The 21,918-nt window shown below is 28.7% G+C and overlaps 1 protein-coding gene across 1 annotated transcript; it reads left to right on the top strand.

The window, feature by feature from the left end:
* The first annotated feature begins 6,235 nt into the window (after nt 1-6,235).
* On the top strand, nt 6,236-21,614 carry LOC111625301 (angiopoietin-1 receptor-like). The gene is made up of 6 exons (XM_023368423.1): nt 6,236-6,681; nt 18,338-18,477; nt 18,590-18,767; nt 18,992-19,243; nt 19,444-19,575; nt 21,195-21,614. Exons 1-6 carry the CDS (start codon nt 6,606-6,608, stop codon nt 21,350-21,352), a joined length of 936 nt encoding a protein of 311 aa, XP_023224191.1. The 5' UTR covers nt 6,236-6,605; the 3' UTR covers nt 21,353-21,614.
* The last annotated feature ends 304 nt before the right edge of the window (nt 21,615-21,918 follow it).

Genomic DNA, 21,918 nt, shown 5'->3' with positions numbered 1-21,918 from the left:
TATGTTTGAAGTATCTTTCTTTGTACATTTCAATAGTTCTACATCATTCTATATCTATTAAAAAAATTGTATGCAACTGCTACAATCAATGCTTATAAGCAATTCTGCTTTGATAAGTTCAACAGAATCCAATGGCAATTATAGCACTTCTCACCATGGCCAAAAATGGAACTTTATAGTAAAATGAAACCTACATTACCTATAACACCTGTGTAGACATCAGTATCAGTTTTATGGATCTGGGGTATTGCTCAACATTATATTATCATCATCAAGGTGTTGCACATTCAATTGGACTTAAATCTGATGACCTTGCAGACCACTGGATGGTTTGGAATTCAAATGAGTATTTTTCTGAGTCAAAACTGAGTGATAGTGCCCAGTGGGATAGTGTATTGTTCTGCTGAAATGCACCATTTCGTTTAGGATGCATGAAGGATATGAAAAGGTGTAGGTGATTAGCCAGCATATTCTGATAGCTCACAGCATTTAAAGACTTGAGACACACTAAAAGACCTAATGAGTCTTATGAGAAGATTCCCTATCCTTTTTTGACTTTAACTTAGCCACAATGCTTTAAGACAGTGGTTCCCAACCTTTTTTCATTAGCGTACCCCGTGACATGGCATATCTCTAGATTGTACCCCTCATTTAAGAAATTTAGTGAGTACCCATATTGTTAATTTTACATATTGTAACTTTAAATTAAAAGTAAATGAAAAAATGTATAATAAAGTTGTGATTGTTGCAAGGAACATATTTTATCTAATAATTTTTTAATACTATTAGTTTGTGATACATAATATATTATTTTTTCTGCCATAATAACTAACTTTTTTCTGTACCCCTAAACAACCTATCACGTACCCCTAGGGGTACGCGTACCACAGGTTGGGAATCGCTGCTTTAAGACATTAATATTGTCATCAAACTGGAATTTTTTGTTTACTCTTTCTGTTCTTTAGGCATTAAGAGGATTGTTTTTCCAGATCCATTGTAGATTTATTAGGCCTACAATAGCACAGTCCAACAATTATGATAGATATCTCATGTCCTATAGGGATGGGCAACCTGCATCAATATTTTTTTGTGGCCCACATCACATAAAATATGAATAAATATATCAATTTTCCAGCTTAAGAAAGCATGCAGCAAAAATTCAAACGTTATTTTCTACAACTTATGTATGTGAATAGTTTTTCCTGCATGAATTTAATAAAAATTAAAACAAGAAACTGGCTAACAAACTCAAATCGAAACTAATTTAAAACTAGCAGTGACTAATATTTAATCAAATATTTTCAATATATTACATTTAAATCAGTTCCAGAAGCTAAATTAAGTATACTTATGCTAATTTATAATTATACATGAATAAATAATTGTGATTTACTGGCATTTTTTCCTCTTTTCTCTTGTATGTGGCCCGTGTCAGTTCAAAAGTTTTGAAATGAGGCTCTTCCATAGAAAAAGGTTGCTCATTCCTGTCCTATATGAAAGTTTAATTGTTCTACTTGACATTTTAAAGAACAAAAAAAAATGCTTTATGTTCAAAAATAAGTTATTTTAAAAAATTAAAAAGAGACACAAAGAACATTCAATTAATTTCAGAATGCACATATAGGATTTTGTGAACATAATAAAAAACTTTGAAAGCAATTATTTTCCTCCAATAATGAAGTTCTTATGCTTGTCTGTTCTGTCATGATGATGACCATTTCTAAAAATAATAATAATAATAAATTCTTATTTAGTACATCACAAATAATTTAGATAACTATCACTGGGGCATTAAGAATTCTATACAACTCTTGGATCATCTACACAAACTTCACATTAGTGACTACAGTATACATATATCACAGTGTGTGATTTCAAATTGATGTATCCATCAATCAAAATAGAACCAACCTTCTCTGTATACTAACTTTCTTCTCAATTGCATAGCAACAAAGGCAACTTTCATGCAGATATATTAGAGTTGACAAACTTATCTTGCCATTTTAATTTGAGGAGATGGCTTACCAGCAGTGCAGAAGAGTGCCTTCTTTTAGGAGTCACAGAAGAGTGGGAAGTCTTCTTTCAGGCACACTTTGTAAGTTAATCATCCGACAACTGGAAAATCAGGTCCTTCCATCCTACAAGTATGACATCATCCTGTATTCAAGATATATTGACAACCTACTAATAATTTGGTATTGTAAATCAAACATTGATTTACAGCCTCTTCATATGATTCCTTCCAATACAAGGTAACAGCATTTAGAGCCTTGACAAAAAGAGCATTCACACACTCTTCTACTAACAAAGCAAGAACTCAGGAATTGTGTTACATTATTCAGCATCGTTATCCACCTTGATTAATCAAAACTTTAATAAACAAATATGTGGAGCAAGACCAAAAAATGGGAACAACAGATCACAAATTCAAGATTGAGTAGTATAACAAGATCATAACACTACATACCATGAAGTAACAGGAGGCAATAACCTTTCCATGGCCTGAAGTAGGAACCCCACCATCTATGCTCTTTTTAGAAACTCCAAGGATTCTCACAATAAGATGTATTGGTACTTACCTTCTGAGTGTATACGTCATTCCACCAATGAATATTTCTTGAACTGGACTCGTGCACATCAGGGTAATCCTGGTAACGAGCGGGCAGACGAACTAGCAAAGGAGGCCGCAACTGACCTCACTCTCACCACTAGTTATAATAATATGAACAATTCCACCTTAAAGCACATCCTTTGGAACAATCTCCTCGAAAACTGGCAGAATGACTGGAACAACAACCGTCAATCAATTACCAATAACTTCTTCCCGCATATCTCAGACATTTATAACTATAAATGGTTGAAACTCAACCATTCCACATCGCAATTTTTTACCAACCATGGTAATTTCCACTGCTATCTTAACAGATTTACCAACTACTCGAACAATACATGCTCCCTCTGTGGCACTCAGGATGGAGCACTTCATTATATTTTCAACTGCCCAATGCTCGATGCTGAGCGGCAACATTTAAAGATTATAATCAACTCTCGGGGAAAGGACTGGCCCTGTAGTTGCAACGAGTTGATCAACGAACATTCCACTTACGTTTACTTCAATCAGCTAGTCAACAAATACTGTAAACTTGCAGCTCTCAACGTTTCAACTAGCACCTCCTAGCAACATAAATACCACCACTTATAACTTATTCATATTGCTATGCAATTCCACTATGTATTTGACCGTTGACATGTACTTGTCTTGTATATTGTGTTCCAATTCAATGTCCTGTATATAAAGTCATTCTTATTTGTTACGCAATCTCTAGTATGCAATTAAACTGCTTTGTATATCATGTTATGTATATAGTGCTCTGTATCTACAGTCCAATCTTTTATTTCATACCATGTATATAATTGATTTTTATCGAATATCATGTTATGCTATGTTATGTACTCTATTCCTGTAACTTTACTGTTGTATGCGTTTTCAAACCGGTTGTGCTTATGCGGTACCGGGCTTGTACCTTTGTACGGCAATAAAGAACCTGAACCTGAACCTGTATACTCCATACCCCTTCAGATGGCCAGCATATATAGTACATTGGGCTAGAATGCATCTATTAAAACAACATTTACAAGAACATCTCAATACAATTAATGAAAGGCAAAATACAATGGCATTAGCCTTATATGCCTTGGATGAGGACATGCAAGTGAACATCATCAATGCATGACTTATATACAAGGCTAGTAGAAACAACACAGCAATTAACTACAAGGACAATAACACATTATCCCCAGCTTGGAGAACATTATTTGAAATTTAATATTATTGTTACAACTCAGTGAAACCACATCACTGCTGAATGCCAATCAGATGATGTTCTATTCATATTTTAAATTATAGCATTATATTTCTCATTTTATTTCCAAATCTGTTCTTTTAACCTCAAGATGGTTGCTCATTGAAAATATTGATTTTTATTTCATTTTTTGATTTATGAGTTGGATTTTTGGTTTTTTTTAGTGCTATTCATTACATCCATGATCAACTAATAGCTAGGCTAGGCCTGAAGGGTAATTATTATAGTAAACAGCTATTTCTAATTTTGTATATAAAGTGAGGCAGAAAACTCATTTTTTATAGTACATCACAAATCAAAAAAATTTGAGAACCACTGATTTATGTTGTTGGTGATGAATATAGTTTGTTGCATTCAAATATGTTAGAAACTTGTGTCAAGTACATTTATTGCATTTAATTATGTTAATTACATGCAGGTATAAGAACAAGGAAATTAATACAATAATGACAGCAATTCACAACACACAAAGGACTGACCTCTAACTGTTATCTTTCTTTCCAACACATGATTGGAACATCACAGTTAAGTGCAAAGATCACAGTAGAAACAGTGGAATCACAATCCAGTAAAGTAAAATGACAACCATATATACAATTTCTATCAGAGTAGAACAAATAAAAAAAACTTCTTCACAAAACTTTGACATTTAATACACAAATTCTAACATATATACTAAAATAGTCTAACACAGCCCTGAGTAAAGTGATCATGAAGCAAGTGTGCATGAGAATTTAAATTTGGAGAATTTTGAACTTTTTTTTAATTCTATAAACTGAAAGAAACTATCACTGGAATGAAGAGAAAGTTACTGAAAAGTTAAAATAACAAATACACTAACCTTATTTTAATAATTATCTCAATTAACCAGTTTGTAGAGATATGAAGCTTATACACTAATCTTATGTTTCTCCCAGCAGGATGGAGAGAAAATTAACACAAAAAGAAAGCTTTAGGTCTACTTCTAAGACCTGCTTCAGGTCTTAGAAGTAGACCAAAAACATTCATTTTGTATTAATTTTCTTACCATCCTACTGAGAGAAACATAAGATTAGGTGTTTGTTATTTTATTTATTTTCTCTGTTTTAGAAAGAGTAGAACATTTAAGTTGAAAAGTTAAAGAACAGATTGTATACTAGAAGAACAAATAATGGTAATATTAGTTTAAAAGAATATTGTTATGTTCTGATGCCAGAAAACTTTGTATTTTTTATTTATTTTATGTCATAGAATTTAAAATGAGTTCTAAGCAAAAATGCTTATGTGGTTTTTAAAAAAGAAAATTGCAGGAAAAAATATTGACAATAAAAATAAAAAAATAATCAAAATAGACAGATTTTAAAATTAACAGCAGCTTAAAAACTTGATTTTGACAATATACTAGAGCCAAATGAATATGAACAAAATAATTTAGAAGAAATTATAGAAAATTTGAAAGAATGAGTACACCTACAGCCCATCATTTAAAAAATGAAGTTATGTTACAGCAGTAAGTACCTTTTCATTATCTTCCAATTGTGCATTGTATGTACCTAGTCAATATTACTGATGAAAATATACAAAAACAAATTTTAAATTCATGAATGCCACAAATTTCTTTCCAATAATTATTTTAGCAAAGGAATTTGTGACATCACCATGTACAGAGCAATTTGCTGCCAAAAACACAACAAATTTAATTTCACATTTAGTTATTTTCATTTTGGAAATAGTAAATTAAAATAATTATGTTATTAAAATACTTGATCTAAATCAGCTAGTTAGAAATAAAGAAAAGTAAAACAAAATTATATCTATAAATATATGTAAATGGATCCCATTACAATTATTTCAGGCTGTATTTATGTGTCTGAATATGTTAAAGATAATCTTGAGATTTGCTCCTGGATCTGCAACAAGTGAAAGGTGAGTCCTTCAAAAAATTTTGCAGTGAACCCTGCAATTTTCCATTACAACCCCTGATGGGTAGGTCAATGACTCAGTGTATGCAAGGTTGTTATGCTGGTGTACCAACATTCTATTAATAGTTTTGATCAGTCAGTGTATATATTGTGTAGTATTAATTGATATCTCATGCATTATTAAATATGTATATATAGGCTGCTGTATTTAATGTTTAATTTTAATATTCCTTCATTACATTAAATACAAAACTAAATTAAAAAAGAAGTATTTTTCTAGATGAATCACTTGTAATATAATACTTTAAAAATTTTTTTGTTGTTTTCATAATTCTACATTGAAAAAATGATAATATTCTATAATAATCTTTTTGGCAATGTTTCTGAAATCTATTAGGACTTATTAGTAATCATCAATGAGATACATAAGCACAAAAATAATGGGATAAAATTGCTGCTTATATATTACATTGTGTAATTATATTTGTATAATGTAAGATTAACATTTATCAAAGGTTCAGAATATGTAAAAATACTAGAAATTTGACATTGTAATACTTGTCAAAATTATTTTGAAGTAACATGAACAAAATTGGAAATTCTACAATTTCTCATAATTTTTTTCTTTTAAATAAATTTACAAAAATGTAATTGTTACAAGGATGTCATTTTCAGGAAATAAAATTAAGGTTAAACTTGGACAAACTACAGTTCTGAAATTTAGAGATAGTATAGTTTTTTCCTGTTAATTGAGAAGACAAACCAAAATCAGGAAGTTGTAAGTTTCCTGTTCCTCTCTTTATTAAATAGTTTATAATTTATTTTACAAACGTTTGTAACTATGAAAAAGTTCCAACTCTTACATTTAATGATGCTTTGTATAATTTCAATTTTAAGTTTTACTTCATTAGTAAATGGTAAGAATGTATTATTCATATAGTATTTGGTCTTTCAAATAATTTTAAATTTTATATCTATAAAATATATACACAGAAATTTTCATACCTTTTTTCTTTATTTGTAATAGATTAGAATGTAATTCACTTATTATTAAAAGCTACAATATGTTTTGAACATTGAAAAGATGAATATTGTTAATTTATGATATTTTCTATATAAAAATTATTCAAAATAATTATTACAAAGTAATATAAATAAGATCAAAATTATTCTAAAAATTGATAAATTAACTTATTTTACTTATATATTCTTAACTTTTATTTCAGAGTAAAACATTTGAAAAACAAAATAATATCACAATCTTTGGTTTTATTTAATATGGTATTAAATTAATTCTTTTTAAATTAATTTTATAAATAAACTTTATATTTATTGTAATCCTTTATGATATTTAGTAAGAAAATTCACCATTCTTTTAATATTATCAGTTATTTATTGTTTATATATCATTAAATATTTTATGTTAAACATAACTACTATTTTAGTTCTACATTTACAGCCATACTTCAATGCATTCATTAAAGAAATGCATTTCTTTTCTGATTCTGCATTTTTTAATATATATTGGGCTGCAATTTTCAAATTGCAGATTTATAGATCCCACTGTCATCTGTCTTTCTGTCTATCCTTCCATAATCTTGAGAACAGAGTTAGCTAGATGAAAATTGAGATATCAAGATATGGAAAGCTTAGGGGCTGAAAGCCTCAATTAACTATTTATGAAGTTTTGATCTGACCAAAAGTCACATGGTTTTCTTAAATTAAAATATGATTAAAAATTGCAGCCCAATATTATGATGATGTCATTCAATATATTTTTACTATTAACTGAACAACAGAAAATTACAATAAATTAAATTAATGTTTTGGATAGTATACTGATCTGAAAGCAAATAATAGGAAAAAACAATTAGTTCTCTAATTTGATATACAGTAGTTTTATCACACCAAAATATTATTTAATGGCATATTAAATGTGAATTTTTTTAGAAATGTATTATATATACTAAAGAAATTTGTGAAATATTATATTATATTACAACAAAATTATTTAAAGTAATATAATCACTATCATATTTAATTAAAGAAATTTTATTTTAGAAAAACAATATTAATGTATGTGTATGTACAGCTCTATTTTTCAGTTGGAATGCACCAGTACACTATACTGGAGATAGCCTTAAAAAGTATTGATAGCCAGTACATATGACTTACAATTTCTTAGTAAAAACAGTTCTTTATGTTAAATTACCATATATGCATACTGGCAGCAGTTTTTTTTAGAAAAAGAATACTGTATATGATAAATGGTTTTACATTAAGTTTATTGTTTCTGGTCACTAAATTTAAACAATAAATGTTTTTGGTTTACTGTAAGTACTATAAAAAGCCTATATATATATATATATAAATGGACATGTATGTCCCTATATTTCACTTTTTTGCAAAAACTGCACATCACACGTGAATGGTGTTTGTATGTGGTAGTAGCCCCAAGTCTCATTCGTGCATAGGGGTGGTTGCGTCTCGATAGCTATAAGGGTGCGGGAGATATGGGCTTGAAAGTGATTGAAAGTGGCTTTCTATTTCGAATGTTTTGTTCGAATTTAATTCGAACAATGTTCAAATTTGTTCGAATTAAATTTGAACATAAAATTTGAATATTGGTTCGATTATAGAACGATCATAAACGTTCCAGAAACGTTGAAAATAGTTTGTTTGACCGAACGTGAACAGGAGACATTCAGAAATAGAATCGGGACCAGGTCTCTAATTAGTCTGGAAACGGGGAACCTAATTCTTGCATTCTATGAAAACGGGTAAGACTAGCTATAATTTAATTATCTTAATCTTCACTATCGTTACTTTTTAAAAACCCAGCGAAGCGGGTCCTTGCAGCTAGATTCTAGATTACTTAGAAAAACAGTCTTTTTTATATATATAAAAAACTATATTACATACAAATGTACGAACAAATAAAAACCCAGCAAAGCAGGTCCTTGCAGCTAGTTGATAAATATAAATAGTTAGTGATTTTTTTTTAGGCAGAATATTCCAAGTTGCACCATCTTTTATTGTTATACTCTAATTTAGCAATAAAATGTGAATGCTATCAAAATAATAGAAAATTACTTGAACTATTAAGTAACAATAAAATATTTTGTGTTAATATCAAACTATCAATAAATTGTTTGAATTCATGGCTTTATTGTTTATATTCCAAATAAGCAATAATTTCAATGAAAACTGAAAAATAAAAAATATAGGTTTATATTGAAATAATTTTAAAATATTTAAAACGAACACCAAAATTGAACACCAAAAATATAGCAAATAATGTTTATATTTAACAAAACAAACATTTTCTTCAATCATCTTCAGGTTAGAAGAAATGCAGATAGAAATGAATGTGTATTCTAAAAATAGAACATCACTACAGATTTAAAATTTGAAATCATCATGAAATGCATGCACAGTGATATTAACATTGTGTTTCGATAAACATAACAAATTAAGATTAAAAAAATTTTACAATACATAATAAATAAAACATATATGTACTAGTACTTAAGACTTATGCAAAGTCATATAATGCTCACCACACAGTCAAAATAGAGTTGATCTCTTTATAATTAATCACCATAAACCTTATCATAATGTTCATCAAAACATGATGTTAATGCTGCACTGTGCATGTGCACATTTCGCAATGATTTCAATTTTTAATTTGTAGTGATGTTCTATTTTAGAATATACATCCATTTCTATCTGCATTTCTTCTAACCTGAAGATGACTGTTTAATTAAAAACGAAAGAAAACATTTGTTTTGTTTAAATATATATATTTTTTGCTGGATTTTTGGCATTTGGGTATATCTATTACTAAATTATAACAGTATTGTAGTAGAGACTGTATTAAAATATTTATTGTTGGTTTTATTTATCAAGTTTATTAAAGAAGCTAATGATGAAATCTATTAGTGTTTATATTTTTATTTGAATAAACTATTTTTTATAGTTTTGGATTGTAGAAAAGTATTTTATTTATGGTAGAATTATTTGTGTAAAAAGAGAATAAAGATAGAAAATAAATATATGTACAGAAAGAAAACTGTTATCACTAGCAATATAAACAAAAATTAAAGAAAAAAAATTATTTTGTTCAAACTACTGTATATGTGTATTCTTTCAGAATTCATAATTCCCTTTGCATCAATTTGGGGATTTAATTAAAGTGACCAGATTGGATGGAAGTATCCTGTATTGTATGGAACCAATTTGTATTTTGACCTTGTTAATTTTGTTTGAACAAATTCTATAAGCTGTCAACATTATTGTTTTGTATTATATACTTTCCTTTGAGCAAAAGGTGGCACTCTTGTCTATAGTGTTTTTTGTTTCAGTTTCACTGTTTTTGAGCCATTACCTCAAAGACACTAAAATAATAATAAAAATCATAAGTCATAGAACTATTAACATACTTCCCTTTCCATTGTCCTGACAATTTTTGTCAAGATGCCGAAATTGATTATTTTGGGATGTTTTCAGGAAAATGTTTAAAGAATTGTGGAAAATTCTGTCTGTGGAATCCTTGCTATGAAATTAGGCAGGCAATTGTTGGCAAGCAAAAATAATAATAATAACTAATAAAATAAAATTGTATTATTCTGACAACAACTTAAAATGGGTTTTTAGACAATTAAGCAAACTTACAATGTCCTTCTGACTCTGACAATCACTTGAGACCGAGAATTACTCAAAAGAAGCTTGTTATCAAATTCCTTTTAATTGTCTAAAAATATCTTTCAAGTGATTGTCAGAATAATTGATAAATCCAGCATATTGCTAGTTTTTAGTTTAGTCCTATTATAAAATTGTATTGTTTTACAAATTTATCATTTAACTTTAACTTGTGACTTTCCCAATAGTGCTGCCAAAAATTTAGTAGGGGATTCACAAAAAAACTTAAAAAATATTAAATGTTGTTTGAATGAAACTGCAATTTAAATTTTTTGAATTCTACATAACTTAATAATGAGCTCAATATATCTAACTCATAGGCTTATACAATATATGACAAATATGATATACATGATTAGAATAATTTTCATATCATATTCATTATATCTACTGATGAAATTAGAAGTTTATTCACATGATGATGAATAAAAAGTTTGAGGACATCCATAAATCGAAATTGGTGATACTATTAACTAATTTCACCTGATTGATTTTTCACACATTTCAACTCCCAAGTGTATAGTGTTTACTTGTTATTTTTAAGTGTTGTAGATACATTGTATCTACAACACTTAATATAGATATGTAAAGTAACACAATACATTACAATAAGGAGGAACTAAATAGGTTCAAAATAAATATAAGTTATGACAGTATACTGTTTTATTAAGTTAGTAATGTTTTCTCTGTCTGACCAAAAACTTATAAAATCAAAAAATAGAACTATTCACTAAAATTTTTTTTAAAAAAAACCGAATATAAATTCATTTGTTGTAGAAAACGGTGTCACGAGTTTTGTCACTCAGTAACTTTACTGAACAGGATGTTCTCTTACTCTTACAGAGTCTGCTTCCATTACATATTCGACTGCAGGTTCAAGATTGGCGTTGTAAAATCATCGAGTCCATTGAGGTGAAAATTCCTTTATACAAGCATAGATCACTCTGTCTGATTTGCCAAATAGAAGGAGTTAAACCTCCAAAATCGTCCTGCCTTGGTAAATACAGGGTGGGGCATAATGGAGTCCCACATTTACGAAGTGAATTAAAGGTTTTTTTTTAAGTTTTAAAAATGATGTTGTCCCGCTAGGTGGCATGAACAAGAAAGCTGTCAGTAGTCAACATGCCATGGTCAGGTGAACAACAGGGCTTCGTCATGGAGGCTTTTCTCAAAAACGCCAAGTCTGTGATTGCAACAGAGGGCATTTCACATTCGATTTCGTTTAAATGGAAAGGAAAGCATTCCTGATCAAAAAACGATTTTGAAATGGGTCCAAAATTTAAGAGCAACAGGATCTGCAAATCCTACAAAGCCAGTTGGGTGTCCCCAATCCCTGAGGACTCCTGCAAACATCACTGCACTCAGAGCATCAATAGAGCAGTCTCCAATGTGTTCTGCTTGGAAACATGCCCTCAGATGATTCCTGGTCAACTAATCTCTTTATGAGAAGCCCTCAGAGATGTTCCCTGGTCGACTAATCTCTTTACAAGAAGCCGTTGAATGGCCCCCCTCGCTCCCGATTTGAGCCCTGTAACTTTTTCTTATGAGGTTATCTCAAGGCAGAGGTTTTTAAACATTGCCCTTGAACCCTACAAGAACTCAAGAGTGTAAGGTTTGCCGACGTTGAGGGGAAAAAGTCTATCTCACGTCAGAATGAGCCTAAGGGAAACAGCGTATGTGGGCGGTGGCGAAGGAGGCAAATGATGCACAAGTGTTTTACAAGATAAAACCCGTTTATTTGTTCGAATTCATGCTTACATCGATATAGGATAATTCCAAAATCTCCTGGGAACGGCGAAAGTTCGTGATCTCGGTTGCAGTTCGGGCGGACGAGAAGGATATCCGGACGAAGCAGAAGTTCGTCGTTTCGTTGCGGTGTCCTCGGTGAGCGGCGGATGCACAACACAAATTTAATCACCACTGTAGGGTTAATCCGGAGGAGACTCTTCTTCGACCTTGAAGTTCCGATTTTTATAGTTTTTCCCCCACTGTTCGCCTTTCGGATTGGTCCCTCGTCCCTTTTCTCGCTTCCCGATTGGTTTCTCCTTTGTCTCCAGGTGCAAGACGAAACTTTTTCGGGTCGCGGGAAAGGTCCGATTCGAGGTGTCCATCTGATACCTCTTTGTCGACTCTGTTCGAGGACTGTTTATAAAATAATAACACCTGCACTCATAACTCAGGCCGTTATTTACCATTTTTGACGTCTAAGAATTTAACGATCATTTTCACCTTTCACCTATCAAAAATTCCTCTATTTTTTGTTCGAAAAGGTTTATTTCGGCCAACATTTTATAGACACGCGAGTCAAAGATCTACCTGTTTATGAGCGCTCGGGTTAGAGTTTGTCTTCCGCTAAGACATTAACAGATAGTTGACACATACTCAAACCGTTCCGAGTCTCGTTGTTTACATCTCGTGTCGCGCAAGAATTTCACGGTTTACTCGAGTTCGAACCTCGTCTGGGAACCCACAAGAGGCCATTCATGAAGAAATTGTCAAAATTCCTCCAAATATGCTGGTGAGAGTTGAAGAAAACTTCAAAGAACAGCTCCAAATGTGCATCGCCCGTGACAGCCAACATTTGGATGACATCATTTTTAAACCTAACCAAAAATAACTTTCTTACATGTACTTTGATTAAATAAAAAGTTTTTTCCATATTATTGTACCTTTTTTTTTTTTAATTTACCTCGTAAATATGGGACTTCGTTATGCTTCACCCTGTATAATATAAATGTTCAGGATTTATGTTATGGTATGTAGCAGATCAATAACAAGCAATGAGAATCAATAGCAAGCAGAGTCAATAACAAGCAAGCAGAATCAATAACAAGATGGACAAGGTGGTTAAAGCATCAGCCAACTATTGTAAGGGACCTAGGATTGAATCCTGGCTGTAAAAAAGCCTCAGGAATTTTCAGGGATGGTCTGTCCTGGATATTTCAGATGTTATCCCTCACCATTTACCCAGTTGAGCCTGGCTGAATTTACAATGAGTATGATTAAATAAAGGCCCTCATAATGCCTACAGGGTGAAAAGAGATGAAAACAAAAAGAATGATTGGTTCATGATGTTGCCAAGTCTAACTTATAATGTCATCAAACTCTGTTATATTTTTCACATGTAAACTTTTAGTTTAATTACCTAGTGTATAATGAATGAATATGTATAATGTTTGAATTTTAAAGTATAAAAAACAATAATTAGATACTCTGCTTGGTAAAGGATTTAAAAAAAAAATAATAATAATAATTCAACAACTTTTCTTTTAGATAAGTGTTAAAGCCTAAATATAATAAGATCTATATTAAACAAGAGTTTAAGAATATATACTAATAAGGAAAACAATTGATACCTTTTTTCCCATAGAAATTTAATATTGAAATGTGTAATTGTATTATAATCATTAGAATCTTAGAAAAAGTTTTTCATTTCTGTCTCAAAGACAGGAGATTAGAATAATTGTAATAATAATTCATTGAGCTGATATTGTTGCAAATAACCTAATTTCCTGTTAATGTTGTAATGAGTCTAATATCCTGTTGTAAAATTATAAGAAATATTACTTTACAGAATGTGTAACTTTGTAGGTTTTAGAAAACATTAAGTCATCTAATGTGGATAAAATAATGGACTATTATTCTTGTGCCCCATGTACCTGTACATAAAAATAAATATATTTAACATATACATAAATGAAACTAAAGTATGAACAACAAATATAAAAGACCAAAACAAGAAATAAAACATGTCATACATTCTTACTGAATAACTATCCAAATACTAATTTATAAATGGCTAATTAATAAAGAATAAAAGCAAGTAAGATAAAAATAGATCAAATTTATTTTAAATTAGAGTACATCCCAACAATATTTGAAAAGACTCAAAAAATATTAAATATTAATATTGTATTAGTGTTAATATTAAGTAACATTGTGGATGGATTATCAAATACTAGAGATTTAATTTGTGAAAAACAAATATTGTGTTAAACAGTAACTTGATATATAAATTTGAATNTTTAAAAAAAAATAATAATAATAATTCAACAACTTTTCTTTTAGATAAGTGTTAAAGCCTAAATATAATAAGATCTATATTAAACAAGAGTTTAAGAATATATACTAATAAGGAAAACAATTGATACCTTTTTTCCCATAGAAATTTAATATTGAAATGTGTAATTGTATTATAATCATTAGAATCTTAGAAAAAGTTTTTCATTTCTGTCTCAAAGACAGGAGATTAGAATAATTGTAATAATAATTCATTGAGCTGATATTGTTGCAAATAACCTAATTTCCTGTTAATGTTGTAATGAGTCTAATATCCTGTTGTAAAATTATAAGAAATATTACTTTACAGAATGTGTAACTTTGTAGGTTTTAGAAAACATTAAGTCATCTAATGTGGATAAAATAATGGACTATTATTCTTGTGCCCCATGTACCTGTACATAAAAATAAATATATTTAACATATACATAAATGAAACTAAAGTATGAACAACAAATATAAAAGACCAAAACAAGAAATAAAACATGTCATACATTCTTACTGAATAACTATCCAAATACTAATTTATAAATGGCTAATTAATAAAGAATAAAAGCAAGTAAGATAAAAATAGATCAAATTTATTTTAAATTAGAGTACATCCCAACAATATTTGAAAAGACTCAAAAAATATTAAATATTAATATTGTATTAGTGTTAATATTAAGTAACATTGTGGATGGATTATCAAATACTAGAGATTTAATTTGTGAAAAACAAATATTGTGTTAAACAGTAACTTGATATATAAATTTGAATGTAGTTGCCTACCAAAATATTATTACATAGATGAAAGTAAAAGAACACTAAAAACAAAATTACAGAACACTTACATGCAATTAAGTAAAGTTACACAAATTTACATTAGCCATACATTCAATCAAATTTAATTAATTAAATATTTTGGTAGTTATTAAATTGTATTAATTTAATGTTTTATTAATGTTAATTTATTAATTAAATGTTTTGGGTAGTTATTAAATTATATTAATTTAATAGTTATGGGTAGTTAATAGTAATTATATTAATTTAATAGTTTTGGGTAGTTATTAAATTATATTAATTTAATAACTACCCAAAACATTTAATTACAAGTTGGTTATATAAGGTGAAACATTAACAATAATAATAATAAAGAATTTATGATACATTAGTTTAATTTGCAAAGAAAATAGTTTTGAACATATTATAAAAATTATGAAAATTTTAACATTATTGTTAATCCAGAATTAAGAGACTCTATAGGTAATAAATTATCTAAACCAACAATAGTGAATAATAATAGTAATGATATTTTTAAAAAGAGCCAAACACAATTAATATACAACATAATGAGTGATTGTCACAAAGAAATTACAAGAAAGCAAATGTTTTCATTTGTGTTTAATGGCATAATCAGGCTAACTAAATGCAGATGAAAATTTTTGCTTTCTTATACAGTGGAACCTCGGTATACGACCTTAATCCATTCCTGATTGTTGGACTTATACCGAATAGGATGTATACCGAATCAACCTTTCCCATACGAAGTAATTAAAAATGATTAATTCGTTCTGATGTAAAAAAAATGGCTGGCTTTAAACACCTCGCTTTCCTGGCTAGTTCCTGCTTGATTTTTCATGAGATCAGCATGTATCTTTGTAGCTTTCTCGCAAATAATTGCTTCTGATACGGTGTCTCTAGCACACAGTTTTTCAGTTNTACATCGTTAATGATTTAATGTCTTTGATCTCTGTTTAGAAATTGATTTAACCCCTTTCGCAACGTTAGCAGATTTAATAATGTCATTATTTTTCACGATTGTCAATATCGTCGTACTCGGAATACAATATGCAACAGTTAAATCTCGAACACGCATGCCACCTTCATATTTCTCAACAATTTCTTTTTTCAGTTGTGATTCTAGTCATTTTTTTAGTTTTCTGTTGCTTTTCATTTGCCTTCTTGCAATTCATGATTAATAATAAACTTTTACTTACAAATTAAAATCAGAAGAAATCTAACAAAGTTATAAACTGTGGCACCGCGAACGTCTAGTCTGGTCTAGTATACCGACAGTTGTTCATAGATGGCGCGTATAATTAAGTCGTATACCGAACAAAAGTCGTATACCGAGCAAAATTTGTTTCGTCCAAACAGGACGTATACCGAATTTGACGTATTCTAAAGCAGACGTATACCGAGGTTCCAATGTAGTTTCTTTTTGCTGAATATTGGTTATATGTGCAGTGTTTACTAAATAATAAAGCAGTTACATTTAAAGAATTTGTATGTTTTTTAGTTAGAAAATTTTAAAATTAAGAATATAATGTTGAAAATATATATTTTCAAACAAGATATTTAAAAATGCATTCATTAAAATTTATTTGAAATTTTCTATTCTTATTTTAAAACTTTCACTCTTATTAATCCAAACTCATTATCATATAGTGTTTTTCTGGTGATTGAAAAATCAGGATTAGTGGGGTTATATATATAAAGAAAAGGAAGTCAGAAAGAACTAGAGACAAACATCCTCAGAAAATTTTCCAGAGGTACTCCCTCTGGAAAATTTTAGCAAGCTTTTGAAAGCTTGGAGACAATTATTTATATCAATAAATTTTTATTTAATTATTTTAATTTTTGGGGGTTTTTTACAAATAGATTTTAGAATATAGTCATGGTTGAAAGTGTACATTAAAAAGTTTATATATTTTTTAAAATTTTTATACTGTATTTAGTGTATATATACTCATGTTAAATGCATAATATAGCCTATATTAAACTCAAATTTTTCGTGTTTTTAAAAAGTAATCTTTGACTTATTTTGGTTTATGGCAGGAAAATTTAGCAGGAAAATTAACAAAATTGGTTCAGATTAAGCAGAGTTTGGATTAATGAGAGTGTTTTATATATAAAAAAATTTTCTTGATTTGAATTAATTGTAATAAGGATCAGTAGGGAATCAAATATCATTGAACTGGGGATATTCGGGATAGGTTTATGCAAAACTTCTTTTATTTGGATAAATCCAAAAAGACTTGCTCACATACACTACAGGACAAAAATTTAAGACCACCTATAATTTTTCCTATAATTCATATATTTATCAATCAAAATTTTTAGGAAAGTTACAGCTGAATGGCTAAACATAGAGCATGTGAATGTAAATATATTTTCATAAGGTTCACTATTATTTGTTGTTAATGCATTTATAAAAAGTAATAAGTTTAACTTTTTTATTTAAAAATTTCATAAACAGTTACTTTTTAAAATATGTATGCTTTATTTAGTCCTTCAGCTATAACTTTCCTAAAAAGTTTTATTGAGAAAATCATATGCAGTCTTAAACTTTTGTCCTGCACTGTAAATCTGCATCTAAAAACTATGTATTAAAAAGTATAGTGTATTTCTGAAATAAAAAGTACATTTGTTTTAGTTATATTTTATTTATTCATTTTCAGTTAAGTGGATATATGCAATATCTCTCTTTCTGAATATATCTATGATATGAATCAGAGATAAATCTAAAAACATTAGTTTTTTAAAAAAAATTCCTAAGTAGATTTTTGTGTATTTTTTTAATTATAAGAAATAAATGAGTGTTTATAAATTATTATGAATGACTTTAAAACATATTTCTGTCAAAATAACAATAATCAACAGTCCTCTGCTACATTCTTCAATGAGCAAATTAGCAGTGTTGTATATTAAGAACTGGTCAAATTCAACAAATTAACTAAATGATTTTAACAATAAATATTTTACACTATTACCATTATTGTAACATTAAAGAAATTATATTTATGTATTAAAATTTTTTTTTATTTAAAGGTCAATTTGATACTAATTTTATTTTAAGAAGTTTATATGGAAGGTTATCAGATTCTAAGACTTCATCAATCATTCATTGTATTACTAGTAAAGGTAATCCAGGAAAAATCACTTTTAGTAGAGAATTGGATACTGGACAGGTTAGTATGCAATTATTTTATTTATAAATTATTTTTAAACGATGAATGTATTGTATTTGCATCTTATATACTTTAAACTAAAATCTATTTTTATCTTGTACCTTACAAATAGGGGATAACACTTCCAAAATACAAACAAGAGTTTATACAAGGACCACCATTGCTTGCAAGAGTTCTTTACATGCCAGCTGAAGAACAAGCAAGTAATTTTGGTGCATTTCAATGTCATATCACTAATGGAGGTGTTGATACTATTGTATCAACTTTAAAACTACCACCATTAAGTAGAGGTAATTTAAATGCAATACATAAAGCACCCATAAATTTATTCTGTATAATTTACATTAAATAATTAAACTATATTTGTGTGTGTCTAACTCATGCATTATCTGTTTTTAAAAAAACAATTAGATAGGAATGCATATAATACACTGAAATGTGAAATATGATAGATAGATGTAAAATACTGTACTACTTACTATTGCTATTTAATTTTTTTTTTTTCAATTTATAGTTGAAATTGATGCAGAAGAACCCTACATAAGTGTAAATGAAGGTGATGATGTAGAATTAAATATGATAAAATATGCCAATCACAGTTTAGATATACTTTGGATGCACAATGAACAGGAAATACCTGAATGGCGAAATCAACTTCAAGTGGAAATTAAAAATATAAAATATTCTGATAGGGGAATATATGAATGCTATTTTGATGGAAGAAGAAGCTTGGGTTTACATGGAATATTGAGACTTATTGTGAGAGGTAAGCATAGATAATGAGATAGATTCAGTTGAAAAGACTAAAATAATTTGTCATAGTTTTAAAATTATTTTCATAATTATCAATACAATATTGCATTACTTTAAATTAACAGTATAATTTTTGATTTTTAGAAATATTACTACTATTTTGTATTCAGATTTTGAAGATTAACTTTATATTCACATTATTATTTTTTTTAGCTTGTTCTTTTGGTAAATTTGGAGCTTCATGCAATAAAGATTGTCCACCATGTTACAATGGAGGAATTTGTCATGATATGTTAGGAGAATGTGTATGTCCTTCTGGTTTCATTGGAGCAAATTGTGAAACAGGTATATGACTAATATTTTGTTAAATAAATTATGATATTCTATTTACTAAAATAATATTAATATGAAAATAATTCCAAAGTTTTAAACATAATAAAAATAAAAACAAACTGCTTTGCTAGAGTTAACCTTTATTTACTAATTACTCTCTAGCAATTTCAAACAACCAAGTCCATCATCACAAGATGTATGATACAAACAAAGCTCCTGATAATAGATAAATTTCTCTCCCTTGATGATAGACTTGGTTGTTCAAAAGTGCTAAAGAGTAATTTGTAAATAAAAATGAACTTCAGCAAAGCAGTTTGTTATTTTATTTTTTGTTAAAATAACACTAATTTCCTACTTTAAGAGATCTTTAGTAATATACAATTATATGTGAAATTGTAGGAGAAATGTTCTCATACAGTTATGCATCATATAATTGATATCTGATATTGCAGTAAAATTTATTTCAGTTAGTTTAGTTAATTGTTCAAGGAAGGCTTTTAAACTAAGTGCACTTAGTGTAAAAGTTTGTTCTTTATACAAATCTTTATTCTTAAACTGAGCTGAATGAAAATTTGTGTGAGTATTACTTAGACCCCAGGATTGACACTAAGCTATGTAAGCAGAGGGACAAGTGGGAAGACATCATCAAGTGAGTATGGCACATGCCCACTTGCCAACAGAGTTAGTGTTAATTCAACACTAATTCTGTTGACATTAGAGTTAGTGTTCAATTAGAAAGTGGATATAAACATCAAATTTATATCCACTTTCTAATTGAATAGTGTTAACTTATTGAACAAATAGTGTTAACTTATTGAATAAATTATATATACAGTGCAGTATGTTTGTTATGCAAAGGGTCCTATACCATTCAATGTATCTGCACAAAATTTGGCATGAGTCTCTTTGACATACTAAAAAAAATTACTGTAGGATCCCCATCTCCAACTGCCACTAAAGCCTGTCCCTTTTTAACTTAAGCCCAAACATTTTTTTTGTTTTGTGCAGTTTTAATATTATAAACACTTAGGTCAATAAATGCACATTTTAGTTACTAAGCCCATTGATTTTATCACTCTCACTCAATTCCACACCTTTTCAAAAATCCAAGTAACACCACGCACATGTTGCTAGTAATTTATGAATAAATTCTTGATAAGGATGCCAGGACAAAATTTATTAACAATGAACTAAAATATATTAGAATTTTTATTAGTAATCAACTTAGACTCAACCATTTTAAAATAACTTGCTGTTTTTGCTTTCATTAAATTAACATAAATCCTTTATATTTTCTTATATTATTCTATGTTTCCATTGGTAGAATTCTTTCTATATTAATACAAACATTGTCTTTTACTTTTAGTAATAAAATATTGCCACATAATTTAAGGGTTTTTAGTTTTTTGTGTATCTTGAAGTTTCATTTCAACAAATAATTATTTTTTATTAAAATTAAATATATATTCTAATTTATTTTATTAAAGATTTTATTTGCCTATTTATATTATATTAATGTTTTAACATTATATTTTTAATATGATACTTTTCAATTTTTTAAAAAATCAATTAAATAATAAATACAAAATGAATTTTTTCCAACAAAATATTTGATTTATATTTTAATTTAGCTTGTGGAGCAAACTTTTTTGGAGCAAATTGTGATAAACAATGTTTTGTACCTGCACAAGATAGTGGATGTGCTTCTCATATATTTTGTAAGCCAGATCCTTATGGTTGTTCTTGTGCACCTGGATTTAAAGGACTATCTTGTGAAGATTGTAAGTAAAAATCAAGAAGACATAAATAAAACATTACAATAGTAATTACATATTTAGCATAGACTTGTATGATTTGATGTTAAACTAGTAGGTATAAAACTAAACTGTGTAAGCTAAGTATAATAATTTGAAATATGAAAACTGTTCCAAAGTTATTCAAAAACTCTTCCATTTAACCACAGTACCTAAATGTTTGAAAATGAAAATTGTACTGCATTTTAAAGGTTTGAGTAGTAGTACTGTGGTTTATGACAAGTGCAGTTTTCAGAGAAGTCTTCCATTTAATTATTGTAATTAAGTATTATTAGTTAATCAGTTAATTGCTGTATTTTTATGGCATAAAACATGCAAAAATCGTCCTTATATCTGAAGTTGCAATCTTCCATAGGCTAATGAATATTTCAAAAACGACCTTCATTAAGCTACAGGTAACCTCTACCTTGCCCAACTCTTAAATAAAAAATGTTATTGTTTAATGAAACATTACTATTTGCTATAGCTAAGCCGCTTTTCCGTGTATTCGTGCAGGATATTTTAATGGAAAAAATTTTAATTGTAAATGACTTTTTAAACT

Source organism: Centruroides sculpturatus, unplaced genomic scaffold (assembly GCF_000671375.1).
Source record: "Centruroides sculpturatus isolate CEXI.00-Female unplaced genomic scaffold, Cexi_2.0 scaffold303, whole genome shotgun sequence".
Taxonomy (NCBI): Eukaryota; Metazoa; Arthropoda; class Arachnida; order Scorpiones; family Buthidae; genus Centruroides; species Centruroides sculpturatus.
This window is presented reverse-complemented; position numbering and strand designations above follow the sequence as displayed.

What these genes read in the sequence shown, in the direction of transcription:
- LOC111625301 (XM_023368423.1), top strand. Translation starts at nt 6,606, where the DNA reads ATGAAAAAGTTCCAACTCTTACATTTAATGATGCTTTGTATAATTTCA. An exon ending in TTTTACTTCATTAGTAAATG is followed by an intron (nt 6,682 to 18,337) that starts GTAAGAATGTAT and finishes TTTTATTTAAAG; the next exon opens with GTCAATTTGATACTAATTTT. An exon ending in TGGAGCAAATTGTGAAACAG is followed by an intron (nt 19,576 to 21,194) that starts GTATATGACTAA and finishes ATTTTAATTTAG; the next exon opens with CTTGTGGAGCAAACTTTTTT.